The sequence below is a fragment of the Orcinus orca genome, chromosome 19 (assembly GCF_937001465.1).
Source record: "Orcinus orca chromosome 19, mOrcOrc1.1, whole genome shotgun sequence".
Taxonomy (NCBI): Eukaryota; Metazoa; Chordata; class Mammalia; order Artiodactyla; family Delphinidae; genus Orcinus; species Orcinus orca.
In genome coordinates this window covers 38,006,683-38,031,140 of record NC_064577.1, presented here as the reverse complement: position 1 = coordinate 38,031,140, position 24,458 = coordinate 38,006,683, and the positions used below count along the sequence as shown (strand labels likewise).

The 24,458-nt window shown below is 40.3% G+C and overlaps 2 protein-coding genes across 13 annotated transcripts in view; one reads left to right on the top strand and one right to left on the bottom strand.

The window, feature by feature from the left end:
- NSF (N-ethylmaleimide sensitive factor, vesicle fusing ATPase) overlaps positions 1 to 13,483 on the bottom strand; it is a 156,813-nt gene extending 143,330 nt beyond the window's left edge. Inside the window, exon 1 of one of the 4 annotated variants that reach the window (XR_007473258.1) lies at positions 13,347 to 13,482. Coding sequence is in view for 3 of the 4 variants with exons in the window: in XM_049701430.1 (XP_049557387.1) it covers positions 13,347 to 13,358 (12 nt within the window). In the remaining variant the exon portion in view is untranslated. Of the gene's footprint in view, positions 1 to 13,346 lie in introns of all 4 variants that reach the window. The other 3 variants (XM_049701430.1, XM_033439002.2, XM_004275690.4) reach the window with 3 other exon arrangements.
- Positions 13,484 to 23,132: 9,649 nt separating this feature from the next.
- The window catches only part of LOC101279155 (ADP-ribosylation factor 2), a 101,243-nt gene continuing 99,917 nt past the window's right edge, over positions 23,133 to 24,458 (top strand). For 2 of the 9 annotated variants that reach the window (XM_033438999.2, XM_012535052.3), the window contains exon 1: positions 23,216 to 23,654. The gene's annotated coding sequence lies outside the window, so the exon portion shown is untranslated. Of the gene's footprint in view, positions 23,655 to 24,458 lie in introns of all 9 variants that reach the window. The other 7 variants (XM_033438996.2, XM_033438994.2, XM_033438997.2 and 4 more) reach the window with 7 other exon arrangements.

Sequence of the window (24,458 nt, the reverse complement as noted above, 5' to 3'; positions counted from 1 at the left end):
AACATCACCTCTCTCCTAAAAAAACTGCGATAACCTGATTGGTTTCCCTGACTCTAATTTCTCTTCTCCAATTCAATCTTCTGTCTGCCACCAGACATGACCTAAAACTAAAAATGTGATTCCTAAATAATAAAGCCCATGTATTGATACTTCATATTCCTAACTCCATACCTTTGTTTTATACTACCCCTTTTGCCTGAATTTCCTATTCCAAACCCCTTGGAATCTTACCCATCTATGGGTATGGAATCTTACCCATCTTACAAAGCCAAGTCTATACAACTCTTTGTTTGGTTCCTAGTAAGACTGGGTATCTCCCATATATCTATTATTTGTGCTTCTCCAACAGTCTTATCACTACTTATCACCAGCTGCCTTAAACTACTTAGTTGAGTACCACTATTCTAAGCTCTGGCATGCCTGTGCCACCCAGTATATGCAACGTTAGTTGAAGTGTTTATTAGCATTTTTTGAGATACAATTCTGCTATGGTTTGATGTTTGTCTTCCCAAAATCCATACGTTGACAACCTAATGCCCAAGGCGATGGTATTAGAAGGTGAGGCCTTTGGAAGGTGAGTAGGTCAAGAACCCCCATGAATGGAATTAGTACCTTTATAAAAGAGGGCCCAGAGAACTAGCTTGTCCCTTCCAGCAGGTGAGGATACAATGAGAAGTCTGTGACCCAGAAGAGGGCCCTCACTCAACCATGCTGGCACCCTGATCTTGGACTTCCAGTCTCTAAAACTGTGAGAAATAAATTTCTGTTGTTTATAAGCTACCCAGTCTCTGGTATTTTGTTACAGCAGCCCAAACAGACTAAGACAAGTTCATATAACATAAAATTCATCACTTTAAAGTGTACACTTCGGTGATTTTTAGTATATTCACTACATTGTGCAATTATCACCACTATCTAATTCCAGAACATTTCTAGCACTCCAGAAAGAAACCCTGTACCTATTAGCTATTTAATCCCCATTCTCCCCTCCCTCATCCCTTGGCAACCACTAATCTACATTCTCTTTCTATGGATTTGCCTATTCTGAACATTTCATATAAATGGAATCATACAATCTGTCATCTTTGTGATTGCTTCTTTCAATTAGCATAATATTTTCAAGATCATCTATGTTGTAGCAAGTGACAGCACTCCATTCCTTTTTGTGATCATATTCCACTGTATGGATAACCCACATTTGTTTTATCTATTCATTAGCTGATGGACATTGGGTTATTTCCACGTTTTGGCTATTATGAATAATGCTGCTATGAACATTCATGTACAAGTTTATGTATGAACATATATTTTCAACTCACTTGGTTATATAGCTAGGAGAATTGCTGGATCATTCTATGTTTAACTTTTTGAAGAACTGCCGAACTGTTTCCCACAATGGCTGCTCCATTTTACATTTCCACCAACAGTGTATGAGGGTCCCAAATTCTCTACACTGTCACCAACACTTTTTTTTTTTTTAACTATAGCCATCCTAGTGGGTGTGAGGTAGTATCCCATTGTGGGATTTGATTTATATTTCTCTAATGACTATGATGCTGAACATCTTTTCATGTGCTTATTGGTCATTTTCACATCTTTTTTGGAGAAATATCTATTCAAATCCTCTGCCCATTTTAAAATAGAGTTTCTTTTTATTGTTGAGTTATAACGGTTCTTTATACATTCTGGATACTAGACCATTATCAGACATATGATTTATAAATATTTTCTCCCATTCTGTGGGTTGTCTCTTCACTTTCTTGATGCATGATAATTTTAAATTTTGATGAAGTCTAATTTATCTATTTTTCCCTTTGGTGCTTGTGCTTTTTGTGTCGTATCTTTTTTAAAAAAATCACTGTTTAATGCAAGGTCATGCAGATTTTCACCTGTTTCCTTCTAAGAATTTTATAGATTTAGATCTTTGACCCATTCTGAGTTCATGTTTGTATGTGGTGTGGGGTAAGGGTCCAGGTTCATTCTTTTGCATGTAGATATCCAGTTGTCTCAGCATCACTTGTTAAAAAGACTATTCTTTCCCCACTGAATGGTCTTGGCCCTCTGTTGAAAATCAATTAACCATAAATGTATGGTTTTCTTCTGGACTCTCAATTCTATTCCACTGGTTTACATGACTATGTGACTATCCTTAGGCCAGTGCCATATCATCTTGATTACTGTACTTTATAGTAAGTTTTGAAATCAGGAAGTGTGTCCTCCAACTTTACTCTTCTTTTTCTTTTTCAAATTGTTGTGGCTAAAATGGCTTTGCAACTCCATATGAATTTTAGGATCAGCTTGTCCACTTCTGGGAACAAAGCAGTTGGAATTTTGAAAGAGGCTGCACTGAATTTATAGATCAATTTGGGGAGTATTCCGATCCATGAACAGATTTTCATCTACGTTTCCTTCTAAGAAGATGTCTTTCCATGTATTTAGATCTTTAATTTCTTTCAATGTGTTTTATAGTTTTCAGTGTACAAATCTTACAATTCTTTGGTTAAACTTAGTCATAGGTATTTTGTTCTTTTTGATGCTATTGTAAATGGAACTGTTTTCTTAATTTTATTTTCAAATTGTTCATTGCTAGTGTATAGAAATGCAACTGATTTTTGTACATTGATCTTGTATCCTGCAACTTTATGGGATTCATTTTTTAGCTCTACGTTTTTTTCTTGTAAATTCTTTCATCTGTATATAGATATAATTTTCTTTCTTTCTAATTTGAATGCCTTTTTTACTCTTTTACTTGCTTAACTGCCCTATCTAGAACCTCCAAAATAGTGTTGAATAGAAGTGTAAGACAGGAGACATCCTTATCTTGTTCCTGATCTTAAAGGGGAAAGCTTTCAGTGTTCACCAGTAAGTATGATGTTGGCTGAGGGTTTCTGTGTTAGTTGAAATATATTTGTTGAACTGAATTTTGAGAGTGCCAACTCATAAGGTTGCTCTGAGAGTCTAACAAGAAAGGATCTGTGAAGGTGTTTTCAAAACTGTAAAATACCATTCATTCAATTTAAGATATTCTTATTTAGTAACTTAGTGTTCTTACTCTGAAAAGTTTACTCCAAATGTTCTTAAAGAAATCAAAACAATATTTGTGAAGCTTTTTTTTTTTTTTTTATTCCCAACATCCTGATGAAAGTTTGGCACCTACGTTCTTTTGAAGGGTGAAGAAGGAGAGAAGAATTTTTGGAGACGGAATCAGAACAAGGATCCCAGGCCTTAGAGCCTCTCCCCAGTCCCAACCCCTAAGTCCCATAGCTCTGGGCTCTTCCCTTAGCGAGACACAGGGCATTCAGGAAAGTAGAAAGTTAGAGATGCAAGACAGGCAAGAAGCAAGAGGCAGCATGGTACAGAAGGTGGAACACAAGTTTCAGTAGAAAAAGTTAGCTGTGATTTCAGTTGTTCAGAAAAAAAAAAGAAAGAAAAAAAGTGAGATACCCGAAAATATTAGAAAGTCTACTAAATTTCACATCTTCAAAGCTGCAAAATCTATTGATTTACATCCATATTAATCTAAATTGCTGATGTTAATCTGAGTCACTATAATTAAACATGCTAATAATTCATGATGCAAGTGCCTGTAATACTGAGAGGTTTCTCTGTTTAATAAACTCAGCTTGATAGTATAAGAATAATATAATGGTATTATTTATATTTTTTGGTTATTTAGAAATAATTATTTATAAATAATTGAGTAAAAGATTGGCTGTCGGAAGGCAAAAAGGAATTACTACCCTACGTTTGTTCAATGGAACAAATATTTAATGAATACCTATAATGTTCCAGGCACTGTGCTCTGTGCAGGAGATGTTCAATTAACAATGAAGTAGTGACTACTTTTTATATTTTTTGAATACTGAATAAAAATAAAATATTTATTAAAAACGTAAGATATAAAATACCAAGAAACAATCACCATGTTCCTACCACCTAGTTTAAGGAAAAAAACATTACCACTTCTTTAAATCAACTTTTTATTAAAGAAAACACAGATACAGAAAAGTACACACATTGTGTTTGGCTCAAAGAATTTCTGCAAAGTGAACACACCCAGGGTAACCAACACCCAGTTAAAGAAAGAGAACATTACCAACATCCCATACTGCCCCCTCCTTACCACTAGCTCTTCACCCCCAACCACAGATAACTGCTATCTTGTTTCTACCACCAGAGATAGAAATCAGAGTTTAGCCTGTTGAAAACTTTATATAAATGGAATCATATAGCTTGTATTATTTTGTGTGTGACTTCTACCCATCAATATTATGATTGTTAACACTCATCCATTTTGTTGCATGTAGCAATAGTTCATTTTCCTTGCTTTTTACAATATACAATTATATGAATATACCACCATTATTTATCCATGAGTTGTTTCCAGTTTTTAATTATGAATACTGTCGCTAATAACATTACATGTCTTTTGAATAATATATGTATGCATTTCAATTGGATAGCTATACTCCCACCCCCACCCCCACATACACCCACTCCAGAAGAACTGCTGGATCACAAGCGTACATGCACACGCTCAGCCTTAGGGAATTTTGCCTAAGGTATACAAAGTGATGTTTTGATATAAGTATACCTTGTGTAATGATTACCACAACAAGCTAATAAACATATCCATCACCTCACAAAGTTACTTCTGTGTGTGTGTGTGTGTGGTAAGAACACTTAAGATCTACTGTCTTAGCACACTTCTTTGGCGGTCCAGTGGTTAAGACTCCGCGCTTCCAACACAGGCAGCGCAGGTTCGATCCCTTGTCAGGAACTAAGACCCCACAAGCCACCCAGCACGGCCAAAAAAAAAAGAAAGAAAAAGAAAGATCTGCTGTCTTAGCAAATTTCAAGAATACAACATCTTTTAATTAACTGTAATTACCATGCTATCTAGCATTGCAAATGTTTTCCATGGAAAGGTCTGTCAAGGTACCTAATTCTCCATACTGCACAAAATAACTTACGCTTTCTTAAACGTCTGAAAATTGGATACAGGTGAAGAAGGTATTAAAGGAAAGGTAAGACAATAACGCTGAAATCTAGAAATAACAAGGTTGAGTATACATTTGGAAAGAAATCTGGAGAAAAAAATCTCAAACAATTTGTTAAAGTAAATTGGAGAGCTCAAAATCCTAAGTCAATGGTCCTCAACTTTAGCATACACCACCTTCAGAACTGTTAAGGGATTGCAGGGGCCCCACCTCCAGTATTTCTAGTTTAATCAACCTCTGTGGGGTAAGAGAATCTGCACTTTTAACAAGTTCTCAGGTGATGCTGATTAGCTGGTCTGCAGATTCCACTTTGGGAATCATTGCACTAAGAGAAATAAAATTCATAAAAACAGAAATAATGGCAGGTTCATTTCCTTCTATAATAGAAGAAAAGAAAATACGGAAAATAGACTTCAATAATGCTCTTGGTCCATTTCATCCTTTAACTTGGTAAAACTTTACAGTTAAGTTTATTTTGATGCTTTATAAGTAGTAAATTGATTGGAAGTCTATATAAACAAAAAAGTTATCAGACTCAATATTTGCAGATCGAGAAAAGGACTGTATCGGAGGCCAGCAGCTATTTAAAGTTAGATCTATGCTATATTAATGACTTGGATAACAGAATAAACAACAGTATTCAATAGCTGGCAGAGAACATAACATTAAAATCCAACTACAGACACTGTCCAAAATGATAATTTACTAAGGTATACAGAAATAAACATTCCCCCGTTCAACAATCATTTACTAAATAACACTTTCATGCCAGGCTTTGTTCTAAACAGTGGGATCTAAGTCTGCTATCATCTCAAAAAATTTTGTCAATATTATTCTCTAGGAGAAAAGTAACTAGGATAACTAAATCGTTTTAATCTCCGCACTCAGATTTTTTTTGGAAGACCCAGAATTAGTGATAAGTTTTACTTTCATTGCTTGTCAAACCAAGTAAGAAAATGTTTGCTCATATGCCCATAACACTAAAAACACTTTACACTTTTAAAAAATCCACCAGCGATGGGAATTCCCTGGCGCTCCAGTGGTTAGGACTCTGCGCTTTCACTGCCGAGGACCCGGGTTCAATCCCTCATGGGGGAACTAAGATCCCATAAGCCACTTGGTCAAAAATAAATTAATAACAAATTAAAAAATAATAATCCATCAGTGAAATCCTAAAATTCTCTTTAATATTTAGTGATTTTATAAAGAAGTGAATGTTGGGTTTCAAAAATGACAACTTATTTCTTACTTAAATAATTTTCCTATTTTCTCCGTTACCAAAGATCTACATAGCTAGTGCAAAATACATCAGAATTTTAGCACTTCATTCCGAATTTAGCGAAGGACCAAGACACTCTGCATTACTCATAAACAGCTAATGCTAATTCATCTGATTGCAAATCTATAGGGCACAAAGTTGCAATAAATTATTAGCACTTTTTGCTTAATGGCAAAAAAAAACAGGAAAGAAAGGAGGGAGGGAAGAAAATCAGCTTATCAGCTTCCTAGAGTAATTCAGCTAAATTTTATTGAAATGATCTTTGTATCTGCCCGTATAAAATACTATAAAGAAAAATGTAAATCAATGGCAAAAGATAAATATAAAATTTTTTTTAAAGGAGGGATTAAGTTGCTCATAAACTTCATATGGAAAGGGCAAGAAATGCCAAATGAAGAAAAATGAGGGGGACTAACACTACCAGATAGCAAGAATAATTTTAAAGCTATGGTAATTAAAACAGTGGTATTGGTGCACATATAGACAAACAGAATAATGAAACAGAATAGAGTCTAGACTTACAGTGGATATAAAACAGAGGTAGCATTACAAATCAGTGGGAAAAAGGATGGAGTCAATACATGACATTGGGACAACTGGTTATACATATGGAAAAGATAAAATTAGCTTCCTAATTCACACCAAACACAAAAATAAATTCCAGATGAATCAAACACCAAAACCTTTTAAAAGAAAATCTTTCTAATTTCAAAGTGGGAAACGATCTGTTTTAAAACATACAAGTACACTACTTATAGAGGTTTAAAAAAATGGGTAGTTATAACTAAAATAAAATTTAAATCTAAAACACTGCAAACATGAAAAGATCACCACTGAACAGCCCAAAAGAAAAAAAATGGGCAAAGGATATGCAAACGTAATTCACAGAAGAGGAAACTCCGAAGACCAATATGAAGAATGCTCAATCTCACTAGTAATCAGGAAAAAAATGCAAATTTAAACAATATTATTTTACCCCTATCATATTGTAAAAATTAAAATGTCTGCAATATTAAGTGCTGGAGAGGACATGAGTATCAGGTACTCATATACTGCTGGTAAGACTGCAAACTGTTATAACTAGGTAAAGATAAAGGTCACTGATCACCCAGCAATTCTATGTAGCTATTCTACATAGGGTACATGTCCACGTCTCTAGACATATACCTTAAAGAAACTGTTACACTCATATGTAAGGAGACATATACAAGAATGTGTGCACCAGGAGAAATAAAATTGAAAACCACCTAAATTGTCCTCTGATAAGAAAACAGATAATTGTGGTATATTTACAAAATAGAATACTACACAATAAACAGAATTAACTAGCTCTATGTAATTTCAACATGACTAAATCTCAATCACAATTTTAAATGAAAAAATGCACGGTGTAGAAGGAAATATACATTATGACACCACTATATACATTTTTAAAACACAAAAAGCAATATATTAGTTATGGGCACAAACATACGTAGATGTGAACAGAAAGGATTTATACCAACTTTAGGGTAGTGGTTACTTCTGGAAAAGGTCAGTGGAATCAAGAAGGGATACAAAGGGGATTCAATTGAATCTATAAGGTTTTATTTCTAAAAGTTAAAAGATATAGAGCAAATTTCACAGTATGTAAACTTCCCTGGTGGTGCAGTGGTTAAGAATCCGCCTGCCAATGCAGGGGACATGGATTCAATCCCTGGTCCGGGAAGATCCCACATACCGCGGAGCAACTAAGCCCAGGCGCCACAACTACTGAGCCTGCACTCTAGAGCCCGCGAGCCACAACTACTGAGCCCTCGTGCCACAACTATGGAAGCCCATGCGCCTAAAGCCTGTGCTCTGCAACAAGAGAAGCCACCGCAATGAGAAGCACGTGCACCGCAACGAAGAGTAGCCCCTGCTGGCCGCAACTAGAAAAAGCCCGCGCACAGCAACGAAGACCCAACGTAGCCAAAACTAAATAAATAAAATAAATTTTTTATAAAAAGAAGGGATACAAAGGGGATTCAACTGGATCTATAAGGTTTTATTTCTAAAAGATACAAAGCAAATATCACAATATGTAGACACAATCTGGATGATGGGCACATAGATATATGTATGTTATACTATTTTCTGTACTTTTCATCATGCTTGAAATCTCTTAAGGCGCATATGAATTATTCTTGTTTAAAGTGCATAGAGCTAGAAATAGTTATAGTCACACAAGGAATATTTAGTTTGCATCATAAAAAAAATAAGTTGAAAATGAGTTTAAATCACTAGGAAATTGAAGGCAGTGTAAGGTAGGTCTCAGAGCCCATTCAAGGGCATTAATACTGAAGTAGGATAAAGGACCTCATTAAGAGATTTTACCTATACACATACCCAGAGTATGGACCCTTAAGAACAGCCTTATAGCAAGTGACTAGTGTATTGCCAATGTAGCTGTTTCCAAGGATTCACTGCTCTAACAATTCAAGAATTTTCAATAGTAAAATAATATACTTTCACCTTACACCTTTGCACCCTTACTTAAATACCTGAAAAAAGAATACATCCATCTTAAGCATAAATTCCTCTGGGTTTCAGAAAGGAGCTAGTTGATAGTGCTTAAAGAGTTCAATTTTATTTTCTAAAATGTATTGCATTTGAACATACTTTATAAAATCTCCACTAGAGTGATACACAAAAGCAGTAACTACCGCATACAAGATTGCAGAGAGCTGATATGTTCCGGACAGTAAAACTCTGATTTAGGAAATGGGACTACAAAACATTTTATATTATTTGTTTTGACTTGTGGTACTGCCCATGAGCTGTCCCCAATCTAGGACTTGTGTTCCAATCTGAAGGTTGGTTATTTGGTAAAGATGTCATTCACCCATAAAAATGTTATAAATGGTTAGGTTTCTGGACTAGGTTACAAAAACTTTTTCAATATACTGATACTAAATATACTAGCCTGACCTAGACAAACAGCCAGATTAGGTAAAACTTACCTCTAACATCCTTCTAAACCCCCTTCAACAGCTAAGAGAGTTCCCTCTCTTAGATTCCTATTTAACATAATCTTACTCCTAGTTCTTAAAACAAATTACCTCCACTAGATGTAAGAATTTATGAAGAAAACAATCCCTTGGTTTTATTTTCATTAATGTATGTGTATTTTCAGAAAGGGACTGCTAAATTTCCAGTAAGTGAGATTTCTGGCAATTTTAAAAGAGAGAGTACAAAAAAGTTCAGGCACTGTGGAAAGCCTATCTTCTTCTCTTTCCTTTTTCTTCAGGAGTGGGGTGACAGTGGTAGTCTAAGGGGTCTGGAAAGCAACACCAAACAGAGAAGCTTTACTAAGGAGCTTCTCCCTGCCTAGAGTCAGTTCTCCTCAGCTATTAAGGCTACATTTCAGATTCTTTCCTCTGCTTCTGATTCCCTGATTCCAGAGCAAATGCAGCACGAGAGTTCTGAAAGACGGTGTGGAGGCCTAGGGCAGTGGCAGCCATCTGTACGTGGAGGTCTTTTACAAATAAGAGTCTATAGTCAATGTAAGTAATAAGAATTATAACTTTAGAATCTGATTTATTACTAGCAAAAATTTAAAACAGCTGAGAAAAACCTATTACCTAATTAAATCTTTTGAAAGGCCAAAAGGAACCAGATACGTTTAAATTAATTGATCGTGTTATAAAATGTATCCAACTTGTCATTCCATATTTTTCTCATATAATAAATACACTAAAACAATAATGACAAAAATTATTTTCTTTTAGGTTCTTTAGTTTTGAGATTAGGGGCTTCAAAGTATTTTAGGGATTAACCAATTTCTGATGACCTAGATGCTATATTGAATAACATCACACAGTTTATTCTTCAGTTTCCCAGATGGACTAAATATGATGCTTTCTTTTTTGGTCAGGAAAAGCAAAGGCCAAGATACACAGGTTACTAATGCTATCATCAGCAACACTGATACAAATCTTCAATAACAGAGTGAACATAAATACCGTTTACAAGCTGATGTCAGAATGCCAAAATTAACTAAACCAATCAAAAGCAGTAAAAACTCAAAATAGCTTTTCTCCCATAAAGAGAATTACAACAAGGCTGACTGTATTTGTTAAACATGGATAGGTAGTTGTTAGACAATTATGGCTATAGGAAGAAAAGATAAGACCACTCAAGATGGGCCAAAGGTGCTTAAATTTTCCGAAAGATAGAAGGTAGTTTTTCAAAATTAAACTCTGACAGCAGGCAAGTTCTAGGTAAAGTAAATCTACTCTTCTTTATACCCTTGCAACTAAGTTGATGAACTGACCTGAATTCAAATGCTAACCCTGCTTCTTGCTGGCTGTGAACCTGGCAAGTTACTAAGTCCCTCTCTCTGAGTAAAACAAAGTTAATACTACCTATCTTGCAGGGTGGTTTTGTCATGATTAAATGAGATACATTTGTAGCTAAGCAATGGTACCCAAAGCACTAACCCTAGGCCCCAGGCAGGTGCAAAGCACTGATGATAGTAAGTAAAAAACTAACATGGTCTCTGCTTTCATGGAAAGCAAAGTCTAGTGGTAGAGGCAATCATACTAATAAATTTTAAATGACAGACATAAATATCTAAGGAAAGGAATTCAGTTCTTCAAGAGCATATTAACAAAGGATCCTGACTTAGTGGGGGATCAGAACAGGCCTCCCTTGAGGAGCTGAGTGATCTATGAGTAAGAGGTAAATGGTTGGGAGCAGAACATCACAAAGAAAGGAAACGCACATGCAAAGACCCTGTGGTAAGAGGTTCAAGGAACTGAAAGGCTTATATAACCTGAGCATAGAGAGTAAGGCAGTGAGTAGAGATGCAGGAGCAGAACCACAAAGGGCCTTCAAGGCCCAGTTAAGGATTTAGTCTTCTCCCAAAAGTAATGACTGTTACTGAGGGAGGGGTTTAAGTAGCAATGGGCACGGGAGGGAATAATCAATGTGGTGAATGGCATAAGGAGGCCACTCGGGAGCTTCCCGAAGTAGTCCAGGCCAGAAATGATAGTAGTTTGGGAAAAGGGGGTGGAAATGAAGTTGTAGAGAGGTTGACAGATTGGAGAGATTTTTAGGATGTTAAAATGACAGAACCCATGTGACTAGTCCAGTGGGTGTTTTGGATACAGTTTAAAGCAGTAATGCCCAACCCAGATTCTTTGGCCCTAATAATTAATAATACCCTTTTCTGAGGGGGGAAACAGAACTCAGTGATGAATTTTCCTTGAGGGCAGAGGATATGGTAAGAGACATAAGTATAAAGAATGACCCACTCACCCCCTCCTCAGGTTTCCAGCTTATATAAGTGGAATGCATTGTGATGCCATTCACTGAAATAAGAAACCCTGTAAAAATACTAATTAGGTGGGCTAAGACCATGGGTTTGAATTTGAACAAGTTGAGTTTGAGGTGCCTTGATTTTAAATAGTCAGTTTGACATACTGATCTGAAACTTAAATGATTGGTCTGCACTGGGAGTAAGATACTGAGAATCGTTGGCATCTAGATAGTAGTTGAAGCTGGGCTTAGAAGAGATTGCCTGGGGAGAAAACAGAGTGAGGAGACAGCCTTGAGGAACATCTGCACTGAATAACAGAGTAGAGGAGGGTGAGTCTGCAAAAGAGCAGTCTGACTAAAAACAGGAGGGAGGCTGAAGCCAAGGGAAGAGCATTTTCCATGAAGGAGGCAACGGTCAACAATGTCCAACGCTGTTGAGGCATCAAGTAAGACAAGGAATGAAAAATGTCAGTTAAGTTTAGGGGCACGTTTCAGTGGGATGATAGGGCCAGAAATCAGGCTGCAGTGGGTTGAGGCGTGGGTAGGTGGCAAGCAAATGGGAGACAAATAAATGGAGACAAGATTTCTAGCTATAAAGTGGGAAGAGAAAAGGTGACAGCTGTGGGAGTGGAGGGAGGGTTTACGATGGGAGAAGCCTGAGTTTGTTAATAGGGAGCAGGTGAATATAGAGGAATGGGGCTCCTTAGAAGCGGGGGAAAGAGAATCTGAAGCACATTTGGAGCAGCTGTAGATAAAAGGAGAGGCTGCGGGGAAAAGAAGAGAAACAGGCCTAATTATATGACCTTTAAGGTCTCTTCTCACTCTAGAATCTCCCGACTTAACAATTTCCTTTAGGGAGAACATTTGCGTGTATGCATAATCTATGCAAATTTATTCAAATATTCCAGTAGAAATAAATCAGTCAAGCACATCCTTATCCCCTAATGACGCAGTTAACGTCCCCAGGTTTATGACCAGTGTAATCTCTGGGCAGGATCCATCCCTCAGAGAGGTTTTTGCTCAACGCACACTGCAGTACACGCCAGAACAGGCCTTATCTCCCCTCGCCAAACCCATACTACCCCGCGATCTCAGAGGCTAAAGGAGGAAGTAAAATTTAAAACCCTGAAACTACAACATATCCTGCTGCATTCGAAACGGCTGTCATTCATAAAAGGAAAACGCGACACTCCAAATCCATCCCCACTCCAAGCTCAAGGCATTTCTGCCTGAGCCGGCAGTGACACGTCCCCCAGATGGCCGGGGTTCAACACTAAAAGTCATTTGCACCCCCTCCTCCTTTCTCAAGACCTTTTATTGTGAAGAACCAGAAATGGGTTCCTTCTGGTCCCTGTCATAGCCCTCGCCCCAATGCAGCAGACGGATCCCCCGCAGTTTTTCCGGAGGCGGCACCTAATAAGCCCTCGCAAGAGGGTGCGGAGAAACCCCTAGAGCCCTCAGACCGGCCTGGGACGGCCACGAGCCTGCCGCTAGCTTGAGAAGAGAGGGGGACAAGCCCCAAGGGATGTAAAGGGAGGATTAAGGGAGACCTAGGAGACCCGGGTAGCGAGGTGGTCTCCTCCCTCGAGCTTCTAACGGGGACGGAGTTTCTGAGGAGGGCTAATCCCCTGCCACCGCTCCCTCTTCCCAGCTTCTCTGGCCTGCCACCCCCCTTCACCGCCCCGTTTGCTCAGGCTCATTCCCCTCCCCTGGGGCTGTCTGGACCTCCAGTTACCCGTGAGCCAGGCACCCCCGCCTCGAACCGCGGCTCCTCGAACTGTACTCACCCGGCCCGCCATCTTCGCGGACACGTCCGGCTCCGCCGCTGCAGCCCGGCGCTCTGAAGAGCCCGCCCCCGCCGCGCGCGCACTCGCTGCCCGCTCTCGCGCAGGCGCGCAGCCGTCTAGACGCCGCGCACGCGCCCCGCCGCCCCCGCCCTGCAGTGCACGCGCGGGCTCGACGGCAGCCCGGGGCGGGCGGGGCGGTGGCGCCATTTTGAACGCGAGCTTCCGGGGCGGAGGGGCTTCTGGGTCTTTTACGTGTCTGCTGCCGACTTTGTCCAGGGCTCGTTTTGCGAATCTCATCACAACTGGCCGTTGGCGCCGGACTTTATAGGAAGTATAGGACGTTGATGCTTTTAATCACTGAGTCCCTGCTTATCTCTGCCCTTTAATGGCCTTTTAACTTTATGCTTCCAGGCCCACTTAAGTGTGAAAATGTACGTAAGAGCACCCAGCGCGGTTACTGGCCTTCGCCCCTGGGAAGATCAGTAATGTGTAGTTGGTTCTGAATTCAAATTCTGCGTGAATTCAGGCTTTTGTTTGTAGGCGGACGTGTTTCCTAGCTCCTGAAAGTGATGAGCCTTGGCATTTACATTTAGCTTATGTGTAGCCTGGAGAACTCAGGTTAAGATTTTCTTCAGGGGCTTCCCTGGTGGCGTAGTGGTTGCGAGTCCGCCTGCCGATGCGGGGGATGCGGGTTCGTGCCCCGGTCCGGGAGAATCCCACATGCCGCGGAGCGGCTAGGCCTGTGAGCCATGGCCGCTGGGCCTGCGCGTCCAGAGCCGGAGCCTGTGCTCCGCAGCGGGAGGGGCCGAAGCGGTGAGAGGCCCGTGTACCAAAAAAAAAAAAAAAAAAGATTTTCCTCAAATGTGTAAGTGAATTGTGACTGTTTGTATATCTTTATATATTAGTTTATTATTAAATATATTTATTAATAAAGGTAATTTGTGTCTAACAACTTTTGTCAATTCCCAGTGTTCATTTTAGACAATATATACACGGTGGAATTTGAATAAACTGTGCCCTAAATTCGGCCTTTTTTTTTTGACCTTGATGTTTCCTTTCTACCATACCATTTCCTCAGAATAGATAATAATAACAGCTCTCTACAAGGGAGAGGTTCTCCCAAATAGGGTCTCTGATGATCTTATTGCTTCTACTATCTTATATTTCTCTTTATATTTACACAAGACAATAAAAATTGATCAGATGTGTTACCTTTTCAACAGTTAATTAGAAAAAAATAGTTTTTTCCAATATGAGGAAAGGAAAGAAAGAATTAGAAGAGCTGGGCAGGCTTTAGCAATTTAAAAATGGAAAACTAATAACAATAAGTGACCTGAAGATGGGCAGGGGGACAGAAGAAAAAGGTCAGGTAAGTTTCGTAAACTCTCACACTGTACCTGAGAACCAGAGTGTGCTGTTGGACAAATCAGATGTTAACTAAATCATCGATGGATCAGAGAGTTTATCAGGAAGGACAGGGAACTAGTTGAACTCTGATCTATTAACTTGGAAACGCTATAAAAATAATTTAAATAGATTGGGGAGTTGGAAGATTCTCATCCTTTTCCTTTCTCTGCCACTAACTCCCCACCTCCCTTCACCTCTCTGAGCCCCAGTTTCCTTACTTGGAAAGTGAGAGGTGTAATTTGATGAGCTTAACAGGTTGTCTTACATTTTTTGATACTTTGAATCTATAAATCAAGAGATTTTGCCCAAATAATTACCAGATCCAGAAGATGACATTGGCTCTCAGTACAATGATCTGACGTTATTTTCAAGGCCAGAGAATAAGCAAACGTATTTACCACTGCTTTGTTGTCTTGTTTTGCTAGGTAAACTAGATTGCAGGTGAAAATGTCTTCAATCTCTACACCGAGGAGGAGTGTTTATCATGTAGGAAAGACAGGTTTGCTGGATGCTGGAGAGGTTCCACTGTGTCAGCTTACAAGCATATCTCTGCACGATAAGGGACTCTTTGTATCCTCTCACAAGTGGTATAAATTCATTAGAATCATGTGCACAGCCCTCTGCAGGGTCTACCAAAGAAATCATAAGAAGACATGAGCTGCTGCACTTGAGGTGCTTAGCATCCAGCTGGAGGGGAGACATTACCCCAGGTTGTCACATGCCTGTGCGTCCCATCTGTGCCTTGCTCTAATATTCAAGGTTGTCTTAGAAAGAGAGTGGAAGTGATTCTGCATCCCCTTCTGAGCAATCCTTGCAGTTATGGTTGATAGATAACAAATATTTTTGCTGCCCCAAATTCATTCCCCTTTTTTTCTGGTCACAGCTACCCTGGTTCATGCAGCCTTGAAAGCATTGTCAGTCAATGCACCCTGCCGTCCCCTGGCCTAGGAGGGAGCACAGAACCCAGGCTCAGTCAATCAGATGCTCTCTCCCAAGCAACTACAATCTGGACCATCCTGAGGAAGAAAGACATAAAATAGCAAGAGCTGATTTACCCCAATGGTGATATTCTGAAAGGCCATCCACTAATTATCTAGACCTGGAATTTACCTGATTTCTGTCTTTGGCAAAATCTGGTTGTCTCTCTTTGTCTTGATTTCTGTGACTTAATCAGTCTTTCCTTTCCTCAAAAAACAAAAAGCAAAACTAAACGAAACTCCTTCAGTTTGTCATTGATCCCTGAAATCCTTAATATACTTTCCTCTCACGGTGATGAGAAAATAGGTAAGACAGCCTTACAATGATTTAAATTTAACCTAAAGTGCAAATGTCTAAGGTCATTTTCTAAGGTCTGGAGGGATTTTTCGGGGTAGAGGAGGTTGGTGAGGTGAGACTAGGGATAGACTAAGAGAGGAAAAGGGGACTAGGTACCTGAAAGGTGAGGAGAGAAGATGACGACATGATGAAATGGAGATAACAGTGCCCAGGATAAAGAACAGTGAGGCACGTGGGGAGAGGGGTAAGGGTTTGACCAAGGTCAGCTCTTGCTGATTACAGCTACTCTGTGACCCATTGTGATGGTTAATTTTATGTGTTAACTTGGCTGGGCCCCGGTGCCCAGATACTTGGTCAAATGTTATTCTGGATGTTTCCATGCGGGTATTTTGGGATGAGATTTACATTTAAATCAATGGACTTTGAGGAAAGCAGATTGCTCTCCATGAGGCCTCATCTAATCCACTGAAGGCCTGAATTGAACAAAAGTCTCATCTCCCCAGAGCAAGAGAGAATTCTCCAGCAGACTGCCTTTGGACTTGGACTGTAGCTCTTTCCTGAATCTCCAGCTTGCCAGCGTCCCCCATCAGATTTTTGGACTTGCCAAGCCTCCACAATCACATGAGTCAATTTCTTAAAATAAATCTCTCTATATATACACATCCTGTTGGTTCTGTTTCTCTGGAGAACCCTGACTAATACACTATGTTTCCTGTCAGTGACAAGGAAGTGATTCCAGACTTTTATGTAGTGAAACTTGGTATCACCTGTTGCTCCCTGTTAGGTATCGGGCATCTATAGGTGGAGGCCCAATTCAAAGTCTTGGAAACCCCATGGATATAATTCTATTGATATGTTCAAATTACGTCCAGTTAAACATCACTTAACAAGTGCTCCATTAGAATGGGGCTGAGTAACTTTGGGACATTCTGGTTGTAACAGTGATGCTTAACTAGGGGGAAGTAGATTTCTTCTGTGTTTTGAGGAGTGAGAGCAATAGTAAGCTACATAAAAGTGAACTGATTCACTGTTATCCAGTTTATTTAACAAAGCAATGTGATGTTTTGCTGATTTCCACAGTAGTCAAAGGAAAACTAACTTTAGTCTGTGGAAGCCTAGGGTTAAACAAATGGCACTGGGGATAGAAAGGAGTTTTAATCACTTCAAGGTATAGGTTTCAAAGATCTTCCAACAGGACTGCATGCAGGAGTTTCGGGGAACAGCGCTGTGCATTGAATTCACCACTGCATTGTGACTGTCAGAGGGTATCCTCCAGGGTGTGTGTGTGTGTGTGTGTGACAAGGACCTGCACTGACCCCTTGCAGAAGATATCCCTGTGAAGCAGACAAAGGTGGTCTTAATAAATCCTTTGATACCCTCCTCCTCTTTCCCAAGTTCTTTCAGCAATAATAACCTAATATATTACTCTTTCCAGGAGTGTATGCAATTTAAGAGAACATTGCTGGGGAGCAATAAAAAAACAAATCTCTAAGGGCAAAATTTCAGAGACTGGGACATCTCTATGTGGACAGCGATCCTTATCCTTGCCCTTCCAATCATAACCCACAGGCCAGCCACCCATGTCCTCAGCCCAGGCTTTCAGAGAGCCCTGTTGAAAACTTGATATTATGGCCCCATCATAGCCAGTTTTAGGAAGATGCAGCTGCCATCTGTTTGTTTTCTGTCAGAGAAAACTAGTTCCCAAAAGGATGGATAAGGCTGGAGAACAGAGCATAATGGAGAAAGAATATAGAGTTCTTTTAAAAGAAGGAAGACCAGCTGATGCAATGCAGCCTTTTAGCTGCAGTTAGGTATTTTATTGTTGGGTTATTTATTTATTTATTTTGATGAGTATGTCTTTTCTCTTTGGAGGATCAAGGACAAACACCTATACTCACAAAAATCAATTCATTCTGGAAAGTCTCAGTGGGCAGAAGAGATGATAGAATCCTACGTGGAAAGGAATGAATGTTGCTATGGAAACCAGCTGATCCTTTAGTGCAAGCCCCAATGCACTTGCCAGGCTGCATAACCCTGCATAATAAACATCGTGGGTCCAGAGAGCTGCCTGCATCTCTTTGAAAAAGAATCATTCAGATACTGGTCTGATGAGCTTTTATGCATCGTGAGAGAAGGAAGTCACAGTCTCCTGGGAGTGGCTGAGTTGCCTAGAACTTCAAGACACCAGAGGCCCACAAACCACATTGGGGGTGACTGTATTTTCACCAGAGGACTCCTGAGAAAAAGTGAAGGGTGTCTTACGGTTTCTCCTAAGGGCAAATTTACTGGAGAGGTTTGTTTCTAGGGCAAGGAGTATGTACAGCAGGACTTTCCAAGGGAGGAAAAATACATCTCTCCAGCAGGAGCATGACCAGAATAGAAGGATAAGTTTAGTGATACTTGAGGGGAGGTGGTCCCGGTATACTGTGTTGCATTTAAACTCTCTAAACTTAAATGTATTCATGTGAGAACTGGATGAGGTAATTATCATACAGTACCTAATACATTAAGCACCTGACCCAGCAATTATAAGGCAAATACTAACTACCACTACCAAGAGTGCTAAAACTAATAATACTATTAACCAATTTTAAAGTCGAACTCAGAGGCAGGGAGCTATCTCCAAATAATATGCTTCTCAGGATGAAATTATCTCTCTGCTTCTCCCAAGAGCACTTTGTACTTTCCGTGCTGCACAAATAACATTATATTGATGAGAAGTGTTTTCTATTAAGAAAAAAAAAAACCCCACTCAATCAATATCACCATAAGCAATTTGTATTTATAGAGTTGCCAGAGTTTGAGCTTGTTAAATTTCCCCTGAGTACCAATCATGATTTCTATTATTCTATTACACTTCCTTCATAATTATCAAAATTTTATATTTTTAAAAAAATAAGTTGTTTTGCCTTATAAAGTTAGTACAACATTTTCTCACAATCACTTAAAAAAAAAATCACAACCTCAACTCCTGAATACAATCACTAGTAAGTTAGGTCTCTTTTCCTTCCAGCCTCCTCCCATGCATGCCCCATGGATATTCTGGGTGTTTTTTTTGGCCAAACCAGCGGCATGCGAGATCTCAGTTCCCTAACGAGGGATTGAACCCGGGCCCCTGGCAGTGAAAGCATGAATCCTAACCAATAGACCACCAGGGAACTACCCCCATGCATGTTCTTATTAAAAAAATAAGCTCTTCCTCAGCTAACAATGTGGTTATGTCCCTATAAACCATCATAAGTTGAAAATATCGTTATGTGGAAAATGCATTTAACACACCTTACCTACCTAGGCTGAGCCTAGCCTATTTTAAATATACTCAGAACACTTACATTAGCCTACATTTGGGCAAAATCATCTGACACGAAGCCTATTTTGAAATAAGGTGTTGAATATCTCATGTAATTTATTGGATACTGTACTGGAAGTGGAAAACAGAATGATTGTAAGGGTACAGAATGATTTTAAGTATATCAGTTGTTTACCATTGTGAACGTGTGCATCACCCACAGACCTTGTGGGAGCTGTGTGGCTTCGTGTTAGATGATTTTGCCCAAATGTATGGCATATCACTGGCCCAGAAAAAGATCAAAATCCAAAATTTGAACTATGGTTTCTACTGAATGTGTACTGCTTCCCCACCATTGTAAAGTCGAAAAATCATAAGTCAAAACTGTAAGTTGGGGGACTTCCCTGCTGGTGCAGTGGTTAAGAATCCGCCTGCCAATGCAGGGGACACGGGTTCGATCCCTGGTCCGGGAAGATCTCACATGCTGCGGAACAACTAAGTCCGTGCACCACAACTGCAGAGTCTGCACTCTAGAGCCCGCGAGCCACAACTACTGAAGCCCGCGCGCCTAGAGCCCGTGCTCCGGAACAAGAGAAACCACCGCAATAAGAAGCTCGCGCACCATAACGAAGAGTAGCCCCTGCTCGCAGCAACTGGAGAAAGCCCGCGCGCAACAACAAAGACCCAACGCAGCCATAAATAAATAAATAAATAAATGGACCCTATTTTTTTTTTTAAAATTGTAAGTTGGGGATCATCTGTTTATATGTATGAAATATATATGTATGTATGAAACATATATATGTGTATGTATGTACTTACATAGTTGTAATCCTTTAGCAATTGAGTGCCATATGGACTGGGACTTTGTTTTATTCACAGGCTTGATGCAGCTCATGTGAAAATAATGCATATTCTCAGGCTGTGAAGGTTGGAGGCAAAAAGCTCTATTGTTATCAGCCTAAATATTGCTTCTGTAGGCACAAACAATGGTAGGTAAAAAAAAAAATCTTATCTTTGCTGTTTCACCTTTTTTTCAGGTTATGATGACTCCATTCGAGCAAACAAACTTCATAGTTGCTGGCAAAACTTCTTTACGTCTTTTCTTGCAAGTCATCAGGACATAAATAGATCATTCATAGTACAGGAAATAAAAATACTAGTAAACATTTGGGGAAAAATAAACCAAGTAATCAAAGAATTGAAAATTAAACCAACATAAGATACTTTTTTTTTTTTTTTGGTTATCAAGTTAGTAAACAAAACAAAAACACTAAAAACCCTCTTTTTAAAAAGAGCTTACCTAATGATGAAGTAAGTAAATTTGGCTTTCACTTGGTTGATGGGAATGGAAATTTTTATAATATACTCAGAAAATAGTTTGGCACGTAATATGTATCAAGAACCTTAACAATTTTAATGTTTTGACTGAGTGATTGAACTTTTGGAATTCTTTTTTTTTAATTAGCAAGGAATGCAGGAAGGGAAAAAAATGTTAGCTGCAGTATAATTCATAAGAGAAAAAAAATTTTTTTAATCTAAATATTGAACTATGATGAAATACAAATTTGTACTCTAAAGCAAGTCAAGGAAAATTTAAACTTAAAGTATTTTCTCAGGAATTCCCTGGCGGTCCAGCGGTTAGGACTCCGAGCTTTCACTGCCGAGGGCCCAGGTTTGATCCCTGGTTGGGGAACTGAGATCCCACAACCTGCGTGGCGCGGCCAAAAAAAATTGTCTTTTTCTCTGCCCTTGGGCCTCCTCTCTCCCCTCTACTAGGGATTGTGTATCTGCGTTACACATTCACCAAACCTCCTTATCAGCAGAAATACCTGCTCAACCATAAATAGCAACATTCTCCTAGCATCACCAAGACAACTCCCCTCTCTGCTTAATTTTATAAGGGGCCACCGTGACCCATGACCCACTACTCGCTTTGTCCACGTAGATCTGGATTCTGTAAACTGTCAATAATATGTCATTTAGGGACTTCCCTGGTGGCACAGTGGTTAAGAATCCACCTGCCAATGCAGGGGACACGGGTTCGATCCCTGGTCCGGGAAGATCCCAAATGCCTCGGAGCAACTAAGCCCTGGCGCCACAGCTACTGAGCTTGCGCTCTAGAGGCCGCAAGCCACAACTACTGAGTCCTCGTGCTGCAACTACTGAAGCCCGTGTGCCTAGAGCCCACGTTCAGCAGCAAGAGAAGCCACCGCAATGAGAAGCCCGGGCACCGCAACAAAGAGTAGCCCCCAATCCCTGCAACTAGAGAAAGGCTGCACGCAGCAACAAAGACCTAATGCAGCCAAAAATAAATAAATAAATTTATTTTAAAAACCTATAAAAAATAATACGTCATTTAATGTACAGCCCCCTCTGTCTCAAAAAATTTATATAACTGTGCTTTGAACTTTAACGGGCAGAACAGTTCTTGGAGCTTTCTGAGGGGCTGTTCCTGGGTTATGATCCTTAATTTGGCTTTAATAAAATTGTCCATGTCTTTCTTAGATCAACCGATTAATTTTTTTCTTCGACAACTACATGAAAATGATTAAATAAATCAGTATATCCATATGATGGAATATCACACAGCTATCAAAAACATTTGTAAGAAAAATGTTAAACAATCTGGAAAATGCTCAAATTAAAATATTAAGTGAAAAAGACAAAATTGTACATATTCATAATCTGAACTATGTAAAAATTTCATGGAAAAATGACTGGAAAGGAATAAACCAAAATGGTAGCAGTGATTGCCTCTGGATGATAGGATGATGGGCAATTTTTTTCCTCCTCCTCCTCTTTTTCCTCTCTCTCCCTGGTGGGAAGTGTCTTTTTTTTTCCATTATATTTTTTAAAATGACTTTTTTTATAGTTAGGAAAAAATATTATAATTTTAAAGGAGTCATGTAGAAAAACCTCTCATATGTACTTATATTTACCCTCATATATACAGTCATTGTGATCAGGAAAGCATTTGATTAAAAAGATTAAGGTATCAGACAGACCTAGGCTTAAAACTCTGCCCGGTCACTTAATTTTCCCCTTTGTAAAATGGGAATAATAGTAGATTCCAACTAACGGGGCTTTGTGGTCACGCAGGTTAAGTCCTTAACATATTTCCTGGCACATATCACGTTCAATAGATGTTAGTTTCTCTGTTTATGTACCATTAGGAACAGTTATGTACCATTTACGGGCGTTTGTAAACTTTTTAGTGAACCAAGTTGGCATTAGGGGGCTGAGTGATTGAGAGTATTTCTCAGGAATTGAGGACTGTGGTTCTGTGCTCCTGAACGCAGGTGCAGGTGGCTAGTATTTTCCCCAACTGTTGAAAACCTGTTCAAAAGCAGGGCGGCTGTCTAGCTTCAGACTGAACAGGAAACCTTCCTTATGCCTAATTTCGGTGTCTTGTCTGGATGTTTCCCTCACAAAACAACGCCCCAAACTAGTTTCTACTTTTAGCTCAACCTCAGCAAATTTCCTTAAATAGCACTATGAGCTTGGCCCCGCCCACATGCCCCTACCCAATTGGTCCGAATGGGGTTAGTTCAATCCTTTGAAATTTTCCGAGTTGATTGGCGGAGCAAACCGGAAATCTTTTTACTTTTTTGATTGGTCGTGCACAGCCTAGGGGCGGGGCATATGGGCGTGTCTCGCCAGGACCCGGTGAGCTGTCATTGGAAGATTAAGCCGGCATTTCCAGAGCTTCGTGCCGTCGCCTAGGTCGCGAGGGGCGGGTGTCCTCCCTCCCCGGCTCCTATTGTCCTTTGCATTGGCAAGATTTGTTGTCACTCACGGAACCTCGCGCTCACTGGTACAAAAGCTCCAAGAGGCGACGGGTGATTGGTTGGTTACTGTTCCCGCCCCAAGCCTGTCGCCATTTCGCAGAGAGGATCAGAAATCCTTTAAAGGCCGCGGTATTGGTACCCGTGGTCAGTTTGGGGACCGGTGAGTCGCGGAGTGGGGAGAGCGGGTTGCGGCACTCAAGGCCTGGCTGGATTTCCGCACCATCAGAGGTCGGGAAGCTAGAGAGCAGCGGGTGGCTTGCAGAAAAGGATCTTGTCCCTTCTCCGTCCTCGTGTAGGCCAGGGGCTGCGGGGATCGAGAGAGGCTTGGCTCGTCCGTCGCTGGGCCCTCCGCTCTCCCCGGAGCCCGGAGGCCGAGAGGAAGCGGCCTGGCGGCTGGGCAGAAAGGACACTCGGACGCCTTCCCCGGGGACCCAGCGCGCGTGCCTGTCCGCTGCGCACGCCCACTTGGCCACCCGCTCTGGTTCGTGTCCTGGAGATCTCCACGCAGTTCTCCCTGATGGACAGCTGGTTCTTGTGGTAGGGGAGGTGAGCGTGCCAAAGAGGCGCCAGGGTCGCCGGCGTCTTCCAGAGGGTCTCTAGCAGCGCAGCGGGCTCTGGCCGCCTCTGGCAGATGAGTAGGAAAAAGAGGAAAAGAGAAGCAGGAGGGAAAACCTTGGAGGTGTGCTGTAGTTGGGAGGAGGAATCAAGTATTTGCTTCATAGGACATCTAAGTGGGAAGTACCTTCCCTCCCCCAGAATGTTCCTCACTGTTTTTTTCTAATCTGTGAGATTTATGTTTTTTCGGAAACGAAGATAAGGAATCTTTAGTTTTGTCGCCCAACAAGGTTTTGAGTGCCATAGTGCATTGGACTTCTATATACTTTCTGTATGGCCCTTCTATGAATGATTAAAACATTCATCATTATTCTTTGGTTGTAGCAGTTCCCCTGTACCTAATTTATGTACAGGATAAATGCTCTGCTCTTTTTCTCAGGTCGTAGAATAAAATGGTGTGTGCTTAGACATCATCCATGAAGTTAAGCTACTGTAGGACACAGTTGAATTTCAGAGGTGGGTCTCTGGAACTTGGTGACCTCCCCTCTGAGGTCCCTAGGGTCCCAATGAATGGGAGATGGGCTGTCCTTATTCTGTCTTAACCCTGCTCTGCCCAGGAATAAAGTTTTCCTATGGTTAGCAGTTTAAAGGGAAACGAGGATTTTTTACTTCTCTTTGAAGGATCTTTGTAGACTTCCAGGAGCAAGGTTAGAGTTGTAGACAGTACAACTGGGAAGGGGCACAAGGTGATCTGGGTCGCTGGTAATCATCTTTTTTTGATTTGGTTCATGACAT